The 15,074-nt window shown below is 40.1% G+C and overlaps 1 protein-coding gene across 23 annotated transcripts in view; it reads right to left on the bottom strand.

The window, feature by feature from the left end:
• Positions 1 to 15,074, bottom strand: part of LOC142197592 (uncharacterized) — a 490,495-nt gene that overhangs the window by 124,410 nt on the left and 351,011 nt on the right. For 22 of the 23 annotated variants that reach the window (XR_012715324.1, XM_075267993.1, XM_075268011.1 and 19 more), the window contains 4 exons: positions 14,237 to 14,284; positions 13,617 to 13,664; positions 12,064 to 12,102; positions 9,063 to 9,179 (listed from right to left, as the gene is read on the bottom strand). Coding sequence is in view for 22 of the 23 variants with exons in the window: in XM_075267993.1 (XP_075124094.1) it covers positions 9,063 to 9,179; positions 12,064 to 12,102; positions 13,617 to 13,664; positions 14,237 to 14,284 (252 nt within the window). In the remaining variant the exon portion in view is untranslated. The remainder of the gene's footprint in view (positions 1 to 9,062; positions 9,180 to 12,063; positions 12,103 to 13,616; positions 13,665 to 14,236; positions 14,285 to 15,074) is intronic. The other variant, XM_075267996.1, reaches the window with a different exon arrangement.

Genomic DNA, 15,074 nt, shown 5'->3' with positions numbered 1-15,074 from the left:
AATTCCCAGTCAGACAATGGCACTGTATACCAGTAGTAAAAATTGTGGGTGCACATAACCCCAATATATTCTTTGAATTCCCAGTCAGACAATGGCACTGTATACCAGTATTAAAAATTGTGGGTGCACATAACCCCCATATATTCTTTGAATTCCCAGTCAGACAATGGCACTGTATACCAGTATTAAAAATTGTGGGTGCACATAACCCCCATATATTCTTTGAATTCCCAGTCAGACAATGGCACTATATACCAGTATTAAAAATTGTGGGTGCACATAACCCCCATATATTCTTTGAATTCCCAGTCAGACAATGGCACTGTATACCAGTATTAAAAATTGTGGGTGCACATAACCCCCATATATTCTTTGAATTCCCAGTGAGACAATGGAACTGTATAGCAGTAGCAAAAATTGTGGGTGCACGTAACCCCCATATATTCTTTGAATTCCCAGTCAGACAATGGCACTATATACCAGTATTAAAAATTGTGGGTGCACATAACCCCCATATATTCTTTGAATTCCCAGTGAGACAATGGAACTGTATAGCAGTAGCAAAAATTGTGGGTGCACGTAACCCCCATATATTCTTTGAATTCCCAGTCAGACAATGGCACTATATACCAGTATTAAAAATTGTGGGTGCACATAACCCCCATATATTCTTTGAATTCCCAGTCAGACAATGGCACTGTATACCAGTATTAAAAATTGTGGGTGCACATAACCCCCATATATTCTTTGAATTCCCAGTGAGACAATGGAACTGTATAGCAGTAGCAAAAATTGTGGGTGCACGTAACCCCCATATATTCTTTGAATTCCCAGTCAGACAATGGCACTATATACCAGTATTAAAAATTGTGGGTGCACATAACCCCCATATATTCCTTGAATTCCCAGTCAGACAATGGCACTGTATACCAGTAGTAAAAATTGTGGGTGCACATAACCCCAATATATTCTTTGAATTCCCAGTCAGACAATGGCACTGTATACCAGTATTAAAAATTGTGGGTGCACATAACCCCCATATATTCTTTGAATTCCCAGTCAGACAATGGCACTGTATACCAGTATTAAAAATTGTGGGTGCACATAACCCCCATATATTCTTTGAATTCCCAGTCAGACAATGGCACTATATACCAGTATTAAAAATTGTGGGTGCACATAACCCCCATATATTCTTTGAATTCCCAGTCAGACAATGGCACTGTATACCAGTATTAAAAATTGTGGGTGCACATAACCCCCATATATTCTTTGAATTCCCAGTGAGACAATGGAACTGTATAGCAGTAGCAAAAATTGTGGGTGCACGTAACCCCCATATATTCTTTGAATTCCCAGTCAGACAATGGCACTATATACCAGTATTAAAAATTGTGGGTGCACATAACCCCCATATATTCTTTGAATTCCCAGTCAGACAATGGCACTGTATACCAGTATTAAAAATTGTGGGTGCACATAACCCCCATATATTCTTTGAATTCCCAGTGAGACAATGGAACTGTACAGCAGTAGCAAAAATTGTGGGTGCACGTAACCCCCATATATTCTTTGAATTCCCAGTCAGACAATGGCACTATATACCAGTATTAAAAATTGTGGGTGCACATAACCCCCATATATTCTTTGAATTCCCAGTCAGACAATGGCACTGTATACCAGTAGTAAAAATTGTGGGTGCACATAACCCCCATATATTCTTTGAATTCCCAGTGAGACAATGGAACTGTATAGCAGTATTAAAAATTGTGGGTGCACGTAACCCCCATATATTCTTTGAATTCCCAGTCAGACAATGGCACTGTATACCAGTATTAAAAATTGTGGGTGCACATAACCCCCATATATTCTTTGAATTCCCAGTGAGACAATGGCACTGTATACCAGTAGTAAAAATTGTGGGTGCACATAACCCCCATATATTCTTTGAATTCCCAGTCAGACAATGGCACTGTATACCAGTATTAAAAATTGTGGGTGCACATAACCCCCATATATTCTTTGAATTCCCAGTGAGACAATGGAACTGTATAGCAGTATTAAAAATTGTGGGTGCACGTAACCCCCATATATTCTTTGAATTCCCAGTCAGACAATGGCACTGTATACCAGTATTAAAAATTGTGGGTGCACATAACCCCCATATATTCTTTGAATTCCCAGTGAGACAATGGCACTGTATAGCAGTAGCAAAAATTGTGGGTGCACGTCACCCCAATATATTCTTTGAATTCCCAGTCAGACAATGGCACTGTATACCAGTAGTAAAAATTGTGGGTGCACATAACCCCCATATATTCTTTGAATTCCCAGTCAGACAATGGCACTGTATACCAGTATTAAAAATTGTGGGTGCACATAACCCCCATATATTCTTTGAATTCCCAGTGAGACAATGGAACTGTATAGCAGTAGCAATAATTGTGGGTGCACGTAACCCCCATATATTCTTTGAATTCCCAGTGAGACAATGGTACTGTATAGCAGTAGCAAAAATTGTGGGTGCACGTCACCCCAATATATTCTTTGAATTCCCAGTCAGACAATGGCACTGTATACCAGTAGTAAAAATTGTGGGTGCACATAACCCCCATATATTCTTTGAATTCCCAGTCAGACAATGGCACTATATACCAGTATTAAAAATTGTGGGTGCACATAACCCCCATATATTCTTTGAATTCCCAGTCAGACAATGGCACTGTATACCAGTATTAAAAATTGTGGGTGCACATAACCCCCATATATTCTTTGAATTCCCAGTGAGACAATGGAACTGTATAGCAGTAGCAAAAATTGTGGGTGCACGTAACCCCCATATATTCTTTGAATTCCCAGTCAGACAATGGCACTATATACCAGTATTAAAAATTGTGGGTGCACATAACCCCCATATATTCTTTGAATTCCCAGTCAGACAATGGCACTGTATACCAGTAGTAAAAATTGTGGGTGCACATAACCCCAATATATTCTTTGAATTCCCAGTCAGACAATGGCACTGTATACCAGTATTAAAAATTGTGGGTGCACATAACCCCCATATATTCTTTGAATTCCCAGTCAGACAATGGCACTGTATACCAGTATTAAAAATTGTGGGTGCACATAACCCCCATATATTCTTTGAATTCCCAGTCAGACAATGGCACTATATACCAGTATTAAAAATTGTGGGTGCACATAACCCCCATATATTCTTTGAATTCCCAGTCAGACAATGGCACTGTATACCAGTATTAAAAATTGTGGGTGCACATAACCCCCATATATTCTTTGAATTCCCAGTGAGACAATGGAACTGTATAGCAGTAGCAAAAATTGTGGGTGCACGTAACCCCCATATATTCTTTGAATTCCCAGTCAGACAATGGCACTATATACCAGTATTAAAAATTGTGGGTGCACATAACCCCCATATATTCTTTGAATTCCCAGTGAGACAATGGAACTGTATAGCAGTAGCAAAAATTGTGGGTGCACGTAACCCCCATATATTCTTTGAATTCCCAGTCAGACAATGGCACTGTATACCAGTATTAAAAATTGTGGGTGCACATAACCCCCATATATTCTTTGAATTCCCAGTCAGACAATGGCACTGTATACCAGTATTAAAAATTGTGGGTGCACATAACCCCCATATATTCTTTGAATTCCCAGTGAGACAATGGAACTGTACAGCAGTAGCAAAAATTGTGGGTGCACGTAACCCCCATATATTCTTTGAATTCCCAGTCAGACAATGGCACTATATACCAGTATTAAAAATTGTGGGTGCACATAACCCCCATATATTCTTTGAATTCCCAGTCAGACAATGGCACTGTATACCAGTAGTAAAAATTGTGGGTGCACATAACCCCAATATATTCTTTGAATTCCCAGTCAGACAATGGCACTGTATACCAGTATTAAAAATTGTGGGTGCACATAACCCCCATATATTCTTTGAATTCCCGGTCAGACAATGGCACTGTATACCAGTATTAAAAATTGTGGGTGCACATAACCCCCATATATTCTTTGAATTCCCAGTCAGACAATGGCACTATATACCAGTATTAAAAATTGTGGGTGCACATAACCCCCATATATTCTTTGAATTCCCAGTCAGACAATGGCACTGTATACCAGTATTAAAAATTGTGGGTGCACATAACCCCCATATATTCTTTGAATTCCCAGTGAGACAATGGAACTGTATAGCAGTAGCAAAAATTGTGGGTGCACGTAACCCCCATATATTCTTTGAATTCCCAGTCAGACAATGGCACTATATACCAGTATTAAAAATTGTGGGTGCACATAACCCCCATATATTCTTTGAATTCCCAGTCAGACAATGGCACTGTATACCAGTAGTAAAAATTGTGGGTGCACATAACCCCAATATATTCTTTGAATTCCCAGTCAGACAATGGCACTGTATACCAGTATTAAAAATTGTGGGTGCACATAACCCCCATATATTCTTTGAATTCCCAGTGAGACAATGGAACTGTATAGCAGTATTAAAAATTGTGGGTGCACGTAACCCCCATATATTCTTTGAATTCCCAGTCAGACAATGGCACTGTATACCAGTATTAAAAATTGTGGGTGCACATAACCCCCATATATTCTTTGAATTCCCAGTGAGACAATGGCACTGTATAGCAGTAGCAAAAATTGTGGGTGCACGTCACCCCAATATATTCTTTGAATTCCCAGTCAGACAATGGCACTGTATACCAGTAGTAAAAATTGTGGGTGCACATAACCCCCATATATTCTTTGAATTCCCAGTCAGACAATGGCACTGTATACCAGTATTAAAAATTGTGGGTGCACATAACCCCCATATATTCTTTGAATTCCCAGTGAGACAATGGAACTGTATAGCAGTAGCAAAAATTGTGGGTGCACGTAACCCCCATATATTCTTTGAATTCCCAGTCAGACAATGGCACTGTATACCAGTATTAAAAATTGTGGGTGCACATAACCCCCATATATTCTTTGAATTCCCAGTGAGACAATGGCACTGTATAGCAGTAGCAAAAATTGTGGGTGCACGTCACCCCAATATATTCTTTGAATTCCCAGTCAGACAATGGCACTGTATACCAGTAGTAAAAATTGTGGGTGCACATAACCCCCATATATTCTTTGAATTCCCAGTCAGACAATGGCACTGTATACCAGTATTAAAAATTGTGGGTGCACATAACCCCCATATATTCTTTGAATTCCCAGTGAGACAATGGAACTGTATAGCAGTAGCAAAAATTGTGGGTGCACGTAACCCCCGTATATTCTTTGAATTCCCAGTCAGACAATGGCACTATATACCAGTATTAAAAATTGTGGGTGCACATAACCCCCATATATTCTTTGAATTCCCAGTCAGACAATGGCACTGTATACCAGTATTAAAAATTGTGGGTGCACATAACCCCCATATATTCTTTGAATTCCCAGTGAGACAATGGAACTGTATAGCAGTAGCAAAAATTGTGGGTGCACGTAACCCCCATATATTCTTTGAATTCCCAGTCAGACAATGGCACTATATACCAGTATTAAAAATTGTGGGTGCACATAACCCCCATATATTCTTTGAATTCCCAGTCAGACAATGGCACTGTATACCAGTAGTAAAAATTGTGGGTGCACATAACCCCAATATATTCTTTGAATTCCCAGTCAGACAATGGCACTGTATACCAGTATTAAAAATTGTGGGTGCACATAACCCCCATATATTCTTTGAATTCCCAGTCAGACAATGGCACTGTATACCAGTATTAAAAATTGTGGGTGCACATAACCCCCATATATTCTTTGAATTCCCAGTCAGACAATGGCACTATATACCAGTATTAAAAATTGTGGGTGCACATAACCCCCATATATTCTTTGAATTCCCAGTCAGACAATGGCACTGTATACCAGTATTAAAAATTGTGGGTGCACATAACCCCCATATATTCTTTGAATTCCCAGTGAGACAATGGCACTGTATAGCAGTAGCAAAAATTGTGGGTGCACGTAACCCCCATATATTCTTTGAATTCCCAGTCAGACAATGGCACTATATACCAGTATTAAAAATTGTGGGTGCACATAACCCCCATATATTCTTTGTATTCCCAGTCAGACAATGGCACTGTATACCAGTATTAAAAATTGTGGGTGCACATAACCCCCATATATTCTTTGAATTCCCAGTGAGACAATGGAACTGTATAGCAGTAGCAAAAATTGTGGGTGCACGTAACCCCCATATATTCTTTGAATTCCCAGTCAGACAATGGCACTATATACCAGTATTAAAAATTGTGGGTGCACATAACCCCCATATATTCTTTGAATTCCCAGTCAGACAATGGCACTGTATACCAGTAGTAAAAATTGTGGGTGCACATAACCCCAATATATTCTTTGAATTCCCAGTCAGACAATGGCACTGTATACCAGTATTAAAAATTTTGGGTGCACATAACCCCCATATATTCTTTGAATTCCCAGTCAGACAATGGCACTATATACCAGTATTAAAAATTGTGGGTGCACATAACCCCCATATATTCTTTGAATTCCCAGTCAGACAATGGCACTGTATACCAGTATTAAAAATTGTGGGTGCACATAACCCCCATATATTCTTTGAATTCCCAGTGAGACAATGGAACTGTATAGCAGTAGCAAAAATTGTGGGTGCACGTAACCCCCATATATTCTTTGAATTCCCAGTCAGACAATGGCACTATATACCAGTATTAAAAATTGTGGGTGCACATAACCCCCATATATTCTTTGAATTCCCAGTCAGACAATGGCACTGTATACCAGTATTAAAAATTGTGGGTGCACATAACCCCCATATATTCTTTGAATTCCCAGTCAGACAATGGCACTGTATACCAGTATTAAAAATTGTGGGTGCACGTAACCCCCATATATTCTTTGAATTCCCAGTCAGACAATGGCACTGTATACCAGTATTAAAAATTGTGGGTGCACATAACCCCCATATATTCTTTGAATTCCCAGTGAGACAATGGCACTGTATAGCAGTAGCAAAAATTGTGGGTGCACGTCACCCCAATATATTCTTTGAATTCCCAGTCAGACAATGGCACTATATACCAGTAGCAAAAATTGTGGGTGTATATAGCCCCAATTCTATTGCTAGGGGACTTGCAGGGTATTTCTGAGGTGAAGGTGGGGGGGCACACCGTTGGAACGGGGATTTGGGGTGTATATATGGGGTATACGGGAATACACTGTCAGTGTGTTCCATTCAGGATCCTGGGAAAGCTGGGTTGCGGCGATTGAGCCCGTCAGTGCCACGTTACACTGACAAGCTTCTCCCTGGAATTGAAGTTATATGTAAGCCCAATATATTCTTTGAATTCCCAGTGAGACAATGGCACTATATGGCAGTAGCAAAAATAGTGGGTGTATATAGCCCCAATCCTATTGCTAGGGGACTTGCAGGGTATTTCTGGGGTGAAGGTGGGGGGGCACACCGTTGGAACGGGTATCGGGGGTATATATCGGGTATACGGGAATACACTGACAGTGTATTCCATTCAGGATCCTGGGAAAGCTGGGTTGCGGCGATTGAGCCCGTCAGTGCCACGTTACACTGACAAGCTTCTCCCTGGAATTTAGCTCTTATAAGAGCTGTTGGTTGTCTTCTCCTTCCTATCCTAGCCTGTCCCTGCCTACCCAGAATCTAACCCCTAGCTAACTGGACGGAAACCTCCGTCCTTGGTGAATTGCAAGCTCAGAATGACGCGAAGCTGGGCGTCGCTGTTCTTTTAAATTAGAGGTCACATGTTTTCGGCAGCCAATGGGTTTTGCCTACTTTTTTCAACGTCACCGGTGTCGTAGTTCCTGTCCCACCTACCCTGTGCTGTTATTGGAGCAAAAAAGGCGCCAGGGAAGGTGGGAGGGGAATCGAGTAATGGCGCACTTTACCACGCGGTGTTCGATTCGATTCGAACATGCCGAACAGCCTAATATCCGATCGAACATGAGTTCGATAGAACACTGTTCGCTCATCTCTAGTAATCTTTCTTGCAACAAAAGCATTAGCAAAATGAGATTTTGCACAGAAAGGGTAACTTGGCCAGTCAAAATATCTCAAGACACTCTGTGGATAGTCACAGATCACATTGCAACACTAATGGCAGATCTCTATTTTTCTTTAATCTCTATTCTAAAATAAAACCCGAGCAAAATGAGATTTGGCACTGAAAAAGATGAACTGGCCTGTGTATGTGAAACACAATAGACATTACGGCCACGGTACAGTGGAGAGCTTCCCTTCTCCAGTCATATGATTCTTTATCTGTCAAAAACTGATGAAACTAACTAAACTATGCTCCAAAGTCCTCCTCCCTTATATTTTAATATGACTATTGCAATGTCGGTGTTTTTTTTTCAGTGCTCCCGCACAGTATAATAAGCTCCACAGAAGCTCCCGCACAGTATAATGTTCTACAGTGACCTCCATACAGTGTAATATGCTCCACATAGTATAATATAGATTGTGCATTCAATCAGGGGTGCCATGACTCTATTCTGCTATGCATGAATATTATTATTTAGTTTTAATATAATGAGAAAATTCTTAGCTTTGTATTAGGTTTTTTTTTTTCTAAAGGGAGTTATTCTGGCACTGCTCTATACAAAGCAACATTCTTAGTACATGATCATGACATGCGTGCTATAAATTTGCCTGTTATAAACAACTATTAGGATCGAGGGATCACTTGGAAAACAGTAACTGATAAGTGGCAAATTATATCTTGTTACATTCATCACTTGTACACATAGTTTCTCTGCTTTTATTGTACTTGCCTAAGGAATATGCAATTAAGAACTCATTGGTGAAAAAAAGGATTTTGCTCTTAGAACCACCTCTTGAAAGGTAGCTCCCTATAGATTAATATAATAATATTAAATTAAATAAAAATTAAAATGAATATATTAAGGTAAAAAATATCTAATAAACGGAAATATGGTATATTAAATGTTTTATTTACCTGTGGCAATATCATACAGTGGATACAATGAAAGATTCAAGTCTCCTCCTAGTCGTGCAATTCCTTCCTGAAAATCCTGGAGAGCAGCTAATATCTTCAATAGAGCATTAGTTTGCCCTGCACACAATAGAAAAATATTATTGAATGCTAGCTTTTATGAAAATAGTTTTTTGCTGAAAAATTTAGATTTTTGCATTATAAAAACGTTTTTCCTAAAGAGAAGTCTGGATATAAACAAACAATCTTATATACACATGTACATAAATAAAATACTGTAAGCTGAAGTCAAATATAAACGCTAAAGAGAAGGGGGAAGCCCCATACATACTTGCATTTCACTCCTTCTCATCTCTAGGCTGGTGTCCTACCACTTCCAGCACCACTCCCAAGTACCATGGCCACCTGGCCTTCTCCTTGCATGTACCTGAGCACCTCTAGAATTCCAAGGTATGAAACTTACCAACTTACCCAGACTACCCACTAGGTGGGAGGCCTATCACTGCCTGCTTCACTCCTGCAAGACCCATTCTCATCGGCGCTCTGAGATGGCTCCCGCTAATGGCTGCCCACAACACTGCCATCTAGCTTGGATGTCCACAATTCCCTCCTACTGCGTCTGGCTTGGTAGTGAGCTAGGCCATATACATAGGACTCATGGAGCAGATCTAAGTTTCCATGGGGTACCTGTCTCATGCTTTCTGAACAGCTTCACTTTACTTTAGTGCGAACATCACCACTTTCCTCCAGGCCTCTAAGCCATAATTTACTAGCTGTAAACAACACTAGAGGGGACACAGTTAGCTCCTATGACAGAGACCAGCTTCTAGCCTTGAGGAATAACTTCTATGGAGGTGCCAGTACCAAATCTTGGGTCCTTAGGGAAGTGCTAAGGCCATTCATGGGTCACAGATCAGGCTTCAAGGTCAAAGCCAGAAGGCTGAACAAGTTCATGACTTACATCATAATGGACATGTGTGGTCCATCATAAAGAAGACTGGCAAATTTTGCGCCTTGGTACAATCTGACAAGGTGTTCTATGAATGTAGCTTTATATGCCTCAGCGAATCTTGGTTCACAGATGACACCCCAAACTCGACACTTCACATTGAGTACTTCTACGCCTTCACAGAGGCAAGGATCCTCATAAGAGGAGAGGTGAAGAAGAGGGGTGGTACGTGTTCTGGTCTCATCAATGAAATGTGGTGCTCTGATGTGCATACCATAGTGAGAATCTACCATTGTTGTTGGTGCATAGAGATATTGGGTGTTGTTCTGTGGCCTTTCTACCTGCAGAGGGAATTAGAGTGCATGCTAAACACAGAGAGGATCTACAAGAAGTGTGCCAGCAGACTCCTTCTTCCTCAAGAAGCTATGGTCGTTTGAAGTGTGCATTGAACTACTTAGTGTCTTCTTCTAAGCTATCATAGCTGTGAATTCAATACTATTAACCTGGGCTGTTCACAAGGAAACTATGTAACATGACATGTTGACTGAACCTCTAGTGTGTTGGGTCACAGCCTACCTCATAAACATAATCCAAGTAGTTACACTAAGGAGGTACTTCTTAGACCCCGCACTGAGTCAGATTGGGAAGCCTCAAGGGACTATGCCATCCCCCTTCCTATTCTCCATCTACACATCTGACTTCCAACACAACTTGGCTGCTGTTTCCTTCAGAAGTTCTCAGACGACACAGCAATTATGGGCTGCTGGACCAGAGGTGTAGCAGATGAGTACAGTAAATTGGTGAATGACTACTCTGCTTGATGTGGCATTAGTGGTTTCATAATAAGTGTTATGAAGTCCAAAAAGATGATTATTGAACAGAACAAGATGCAGATGTATGTGTCCCTGGTCAGTACTAATCATAAAGAAGAGGAATTGGTGGCATCCTACAAGTATCTTGGCCTTCACCCTGACAACAAATTAGAGAGGATGCCGTGAGGATCTACAAGAAGTATGCCAGCAGACTCCTTCTTCCTCAAGAAGGTATGATCGTTCGAAGTGTGCATTGAACCACTTAGTATCTTCTTCCAAACTGTGATCCCAGGTGCCTTAGCCAACAGGGCAGTAGCCTGGGAACAATTATAGAAGATGGGGTACTGCGAAAAAAAAATTTTGTGCTATCAAACTAAACTCTACCATAAAGACACTAGTGCCCCAACATTCCTCCTGCCCCTCATCACCCTCACCCCCAAGACCATAAATATGATATCTAACATATATTTGTGTTGCTTCATCTGTATGTTTTAGTTAAAGTTGATGAATGCCAAATTCTCTCCTGGGAACTAATAAAGCATTGTATTGTATTGTATTAAGCCATACTTCAGTATTGCAGTATATTGTAACTGTCTTTTCAGTTTGCTTACATTGGCTATAAGGTACAGCCATTGTTTGGCCTCTGGCTACCACAACAATCGGCCCCCTGCAATGGGGATGCGGGGGGGGGGGGGGTCCTGTGGATGAAATAATCAGGCTCTATCTTAGCGTGCAACAGGTTCCTCTGGAGGATTCCTGGGTGGCACGAGGTATCTGTGTCTTTGCATCTGAGAAGTGCACCACCTTGCTTTTTGTTTCACTGTCCATGAGTGTCAGCATCATTCTTCCTCCACCGACATCATACAGCCTCCGTACCCCAGTCGGGCAATTGCGTGTTTTCAGCAACCCTCGTTCATATCAATGTGTACCTTCGACTCCCCAGGACTTTGGGAAGTGTTTTTTTTTACAGCTGAACTTGGAGGGGAAGGGACTGGGAAACCACCCTTTTTATTTATCAAGGTCCCAATAAGAGCACATTCCATTCTGTGCAATTTTTCATCCTCCGACCACATACAGAAATATAGACCATGTCAGTTTTTTTGATGGTTGTTAAAAACAGTAAAAAAATAATGGTCATGTGAATAACCATGTACAATATGCAAGAATACTCCACATGGCCTGTTTTGCCCTGCTATTAAGCATATCCAGATTGTATGGTTCTGTTTTATACTTTATTACTTACCTGTTTTTGCATCTAAAGGTATCTGCTCTTCTTTCACCACTATAGAAAACAAAGCAAAAATAAGAATGAGCAGAGTTTGTGAATGTATTTTATCACATAACAACGTTTACAATGATATGGAGAGAAGCTGCTCTCAGTACCTACAAGGTTACATGTGCAGGTTCCAAGGAAGCAAATCACAAACAAACTTCAACATACAGCTATGGCAATTCAACTTCCTGTCCTCCATATCTGTATGCCATGGGCTATTGTAGTTACCAGACAACTGTGGCCTGCTGCTACTACTACTTGCTGGATGACTTCCACCAACATACCTAATGGTGGTGGTACATAAAAGAAAATTCGGACTGCACATCCCAATGTCAGCAGGTGCTAAATTACCATGCACAGCACAAAGCTGAAATGGAAAAACATTACTATCATCGTTACTATAAACACATAGAAATTAGAGGTTCTTTGTTATACACATATGATCAAATAATAAGAAGCCCACCTGCCACAACAAGACAACCTCATTCAGATGGGACACTACACTAAATAAGTTAACTCTCTTTGAACCAAACCAGACCTACAAATTTCATGCCCTGAAATTTGTAGGCCTGATTTGGGTCACAGAGAGGTATTTTATTTAATGTAGGGTCCCATCTGAATGAGGTCACCTAATGGTGGTGGTAGATATGGCGTTTAGTAAAGTATTTCTAAAACAAACTTTCTAACAGCAGATACAACATGTATCTTAACAATTTTTCTATCCTATCCTTAGGATAGGTAGTCAATATTTTTACCTCAAATGCTTTAAGGCTAAGGCCTTACAGAATGATTTGCAGCGCTAAAGTTCTTTGAAAAGAAAGTTCACAGAGTTTTCCTCTGTGGACTTTCTATTACAATTATATCTACAGGAAGGCCGTCGGCGTTTCCGTAGATAGCTGTGATTTCCATAACTGCACCGGTGGTTGCAGTTTTTGTCCATCCCAAATGTTCATCGTCAACCAAGCTGGTACGGCCATGTTTAAATTCACAAAATGTGACAATGGTACATGATGGTGCAGAGTCCCCGTACACAGCGTCCAACTCGTCCTTAATTTGTGAAGGTGTATTGCCTTTCAAAAACAAAAATCTAATGACAGCTCGATAAACGATTTTATCCATTTTCACAAAATCACTCGCATCAGCTCACTGCAACGACTGTCAAAGAAAAAACGGTGTGCAAGATGGCTGAAATTTTTGTGAGTACATTCCAACGCATACGCGTACGCATACGCAATGCATACACATTACCCAAGTTTGGTTGACGAGTGTTGCCATCTACATGTGGAGGTCAGAAACTTTTCAGACCACCCTCATACACAATACTCTTTGTACACAGCATTTGGGAAGGCAGGGTGGTGACAAGCCATCCCTGTCTTCTCTTTGGGGAGTCCCCACTCCTGCAAAGTCTCATGTAACTGCTATGTAGCGACATACCAGTAAGTCCTTGCAGAGATATATGTGGACTACCTGGAGATATACAGTCAATGGACTATTGAAAAAAATTTGCAAGAAGTGACACACACCTTTCTCAGCTTCAGAAATCTCTTTTGAAATATCTTGTTCTTCAATTTCTACAAATAAACATAAAATTATTTATTTATACTGTACTCCAATATATTGCCCTGTTTGACCAAAAAACATTCATTTAGTTTTTCTGGTATCATCACAAATTCCTGTCTATCAGTGGATTGTAAGGACGGGTTCAGACTACCATTATTTAATGTTCATTGCTCTCATGCGTCACAGGGTGACAGATATAGATGGAGCCCCCTGTCTGGTGTCCGTCTACATTCACCCCAGTGTAAAAAACATGACAGAAGCTTTTTTATTGTTATATGTTATGTTTTCGCTCTTTATCTAACAGCAAATTTTTACCACATGCATCATTTGTTAAACTTGACATTCACAAGTTATTGATCCTGCATAGCTCATTGTACTATACTGTGTCTGTGACTCCTAGTCAAATCTGGGGAAGTTACCAGTGCCTGTATTTGCTATTAGTGGGACCAGGAGGAGCAGGGACAGCGTTTGAGAGGTTACTTTTAACAGTAATTGTCTGTCCCGGGGTCAGTCCCACATCTATCAGGCATTTATGCATTGATGCTATCACATTGTATCAAGTTAAGTCCATTTTTATTGTTACCTTTAATTATTTCTTTAGGCTCTGGCTCGAGTTGCTTTGCAGGTTCTTCTGGAAAATAAAATATTAAATATTTTTTAAAGTAATTGAATCATTTTTTCTTTTAAATTAAGTTATAGTACATTGGAGAAATGTATCATTAGGGAAATTTTTTAAAGTCTTTGTGAAGCCTGCATTGGCATAGTTTGCACAAAATTGATTGTAAAACACTTATAAAATTGGCACATCTAAAAGTCTAAGGGCTTATTCACACAACAGTGCAAAATGGCCAAGTGACTTCTGTTTTGCTGCACCTGTCAGGTGGACATTTTGAGAACATATTAATTTCATATGTTTATTCACATGGACATTTTTTTTTTTACTGTGTTCAATGACCTTCAAAAAAAACTGACATGCTCTATTTTTGTCCATTTTCACAGACACACAAACACAATAAAAATTAATGGATCCATTATTAACCAATGTAAAATGGAATGACGTCTACTGGATATCCGTTAAACACAGATCAGTGGGTTGGGTCAAAAAAAAAATAAGATCAACAAAATGTATCTGTTTTTGTTGACAGTTAAAAATTTATAAAAAATGGATGACACGCAGCCATCAAAAATGGAATGGAACAGGGGCAACATGGTGGCTCAGTGGTTAGCCTTTCAACGCTGGAGCCCTGGGTTCGAATCCCGCGAGGAACAACATCTGCAAGGAGTTTGTATGTCCTCCCCATGTTTGCGTGGATTTCCTCCCATTCTACAAAGACATACTGATAGGGAGAAGAAAGTACATTGTGATCCCTATATGAGGCTCACAATCTACATTAAAAAAAAGAAAAAAATGGAATGGAACA

The sequence above is a fragment of the Leptodactylus fuscus genome, chromosome 3 (assembly GCF_031893055.1).
Source record: "Leptodactylus fuscus isolate aLepFus1 chromosome 3, aLepFus1.hap2, whole genome shotgun sequence".
Taxonomy (NCBI): domain Eukaryota; kingdom Metazoa; phylum Chordata; class Amphibia; order Anura; family Leptodactylidae; genus Leptodactylus; species Leptodactylus fuscus.
The sequence above is the reverse complement of the archived record's forward strand: the minus strand, read 5'-3'. Positions and strand labels throughout refer to the sequence as shown.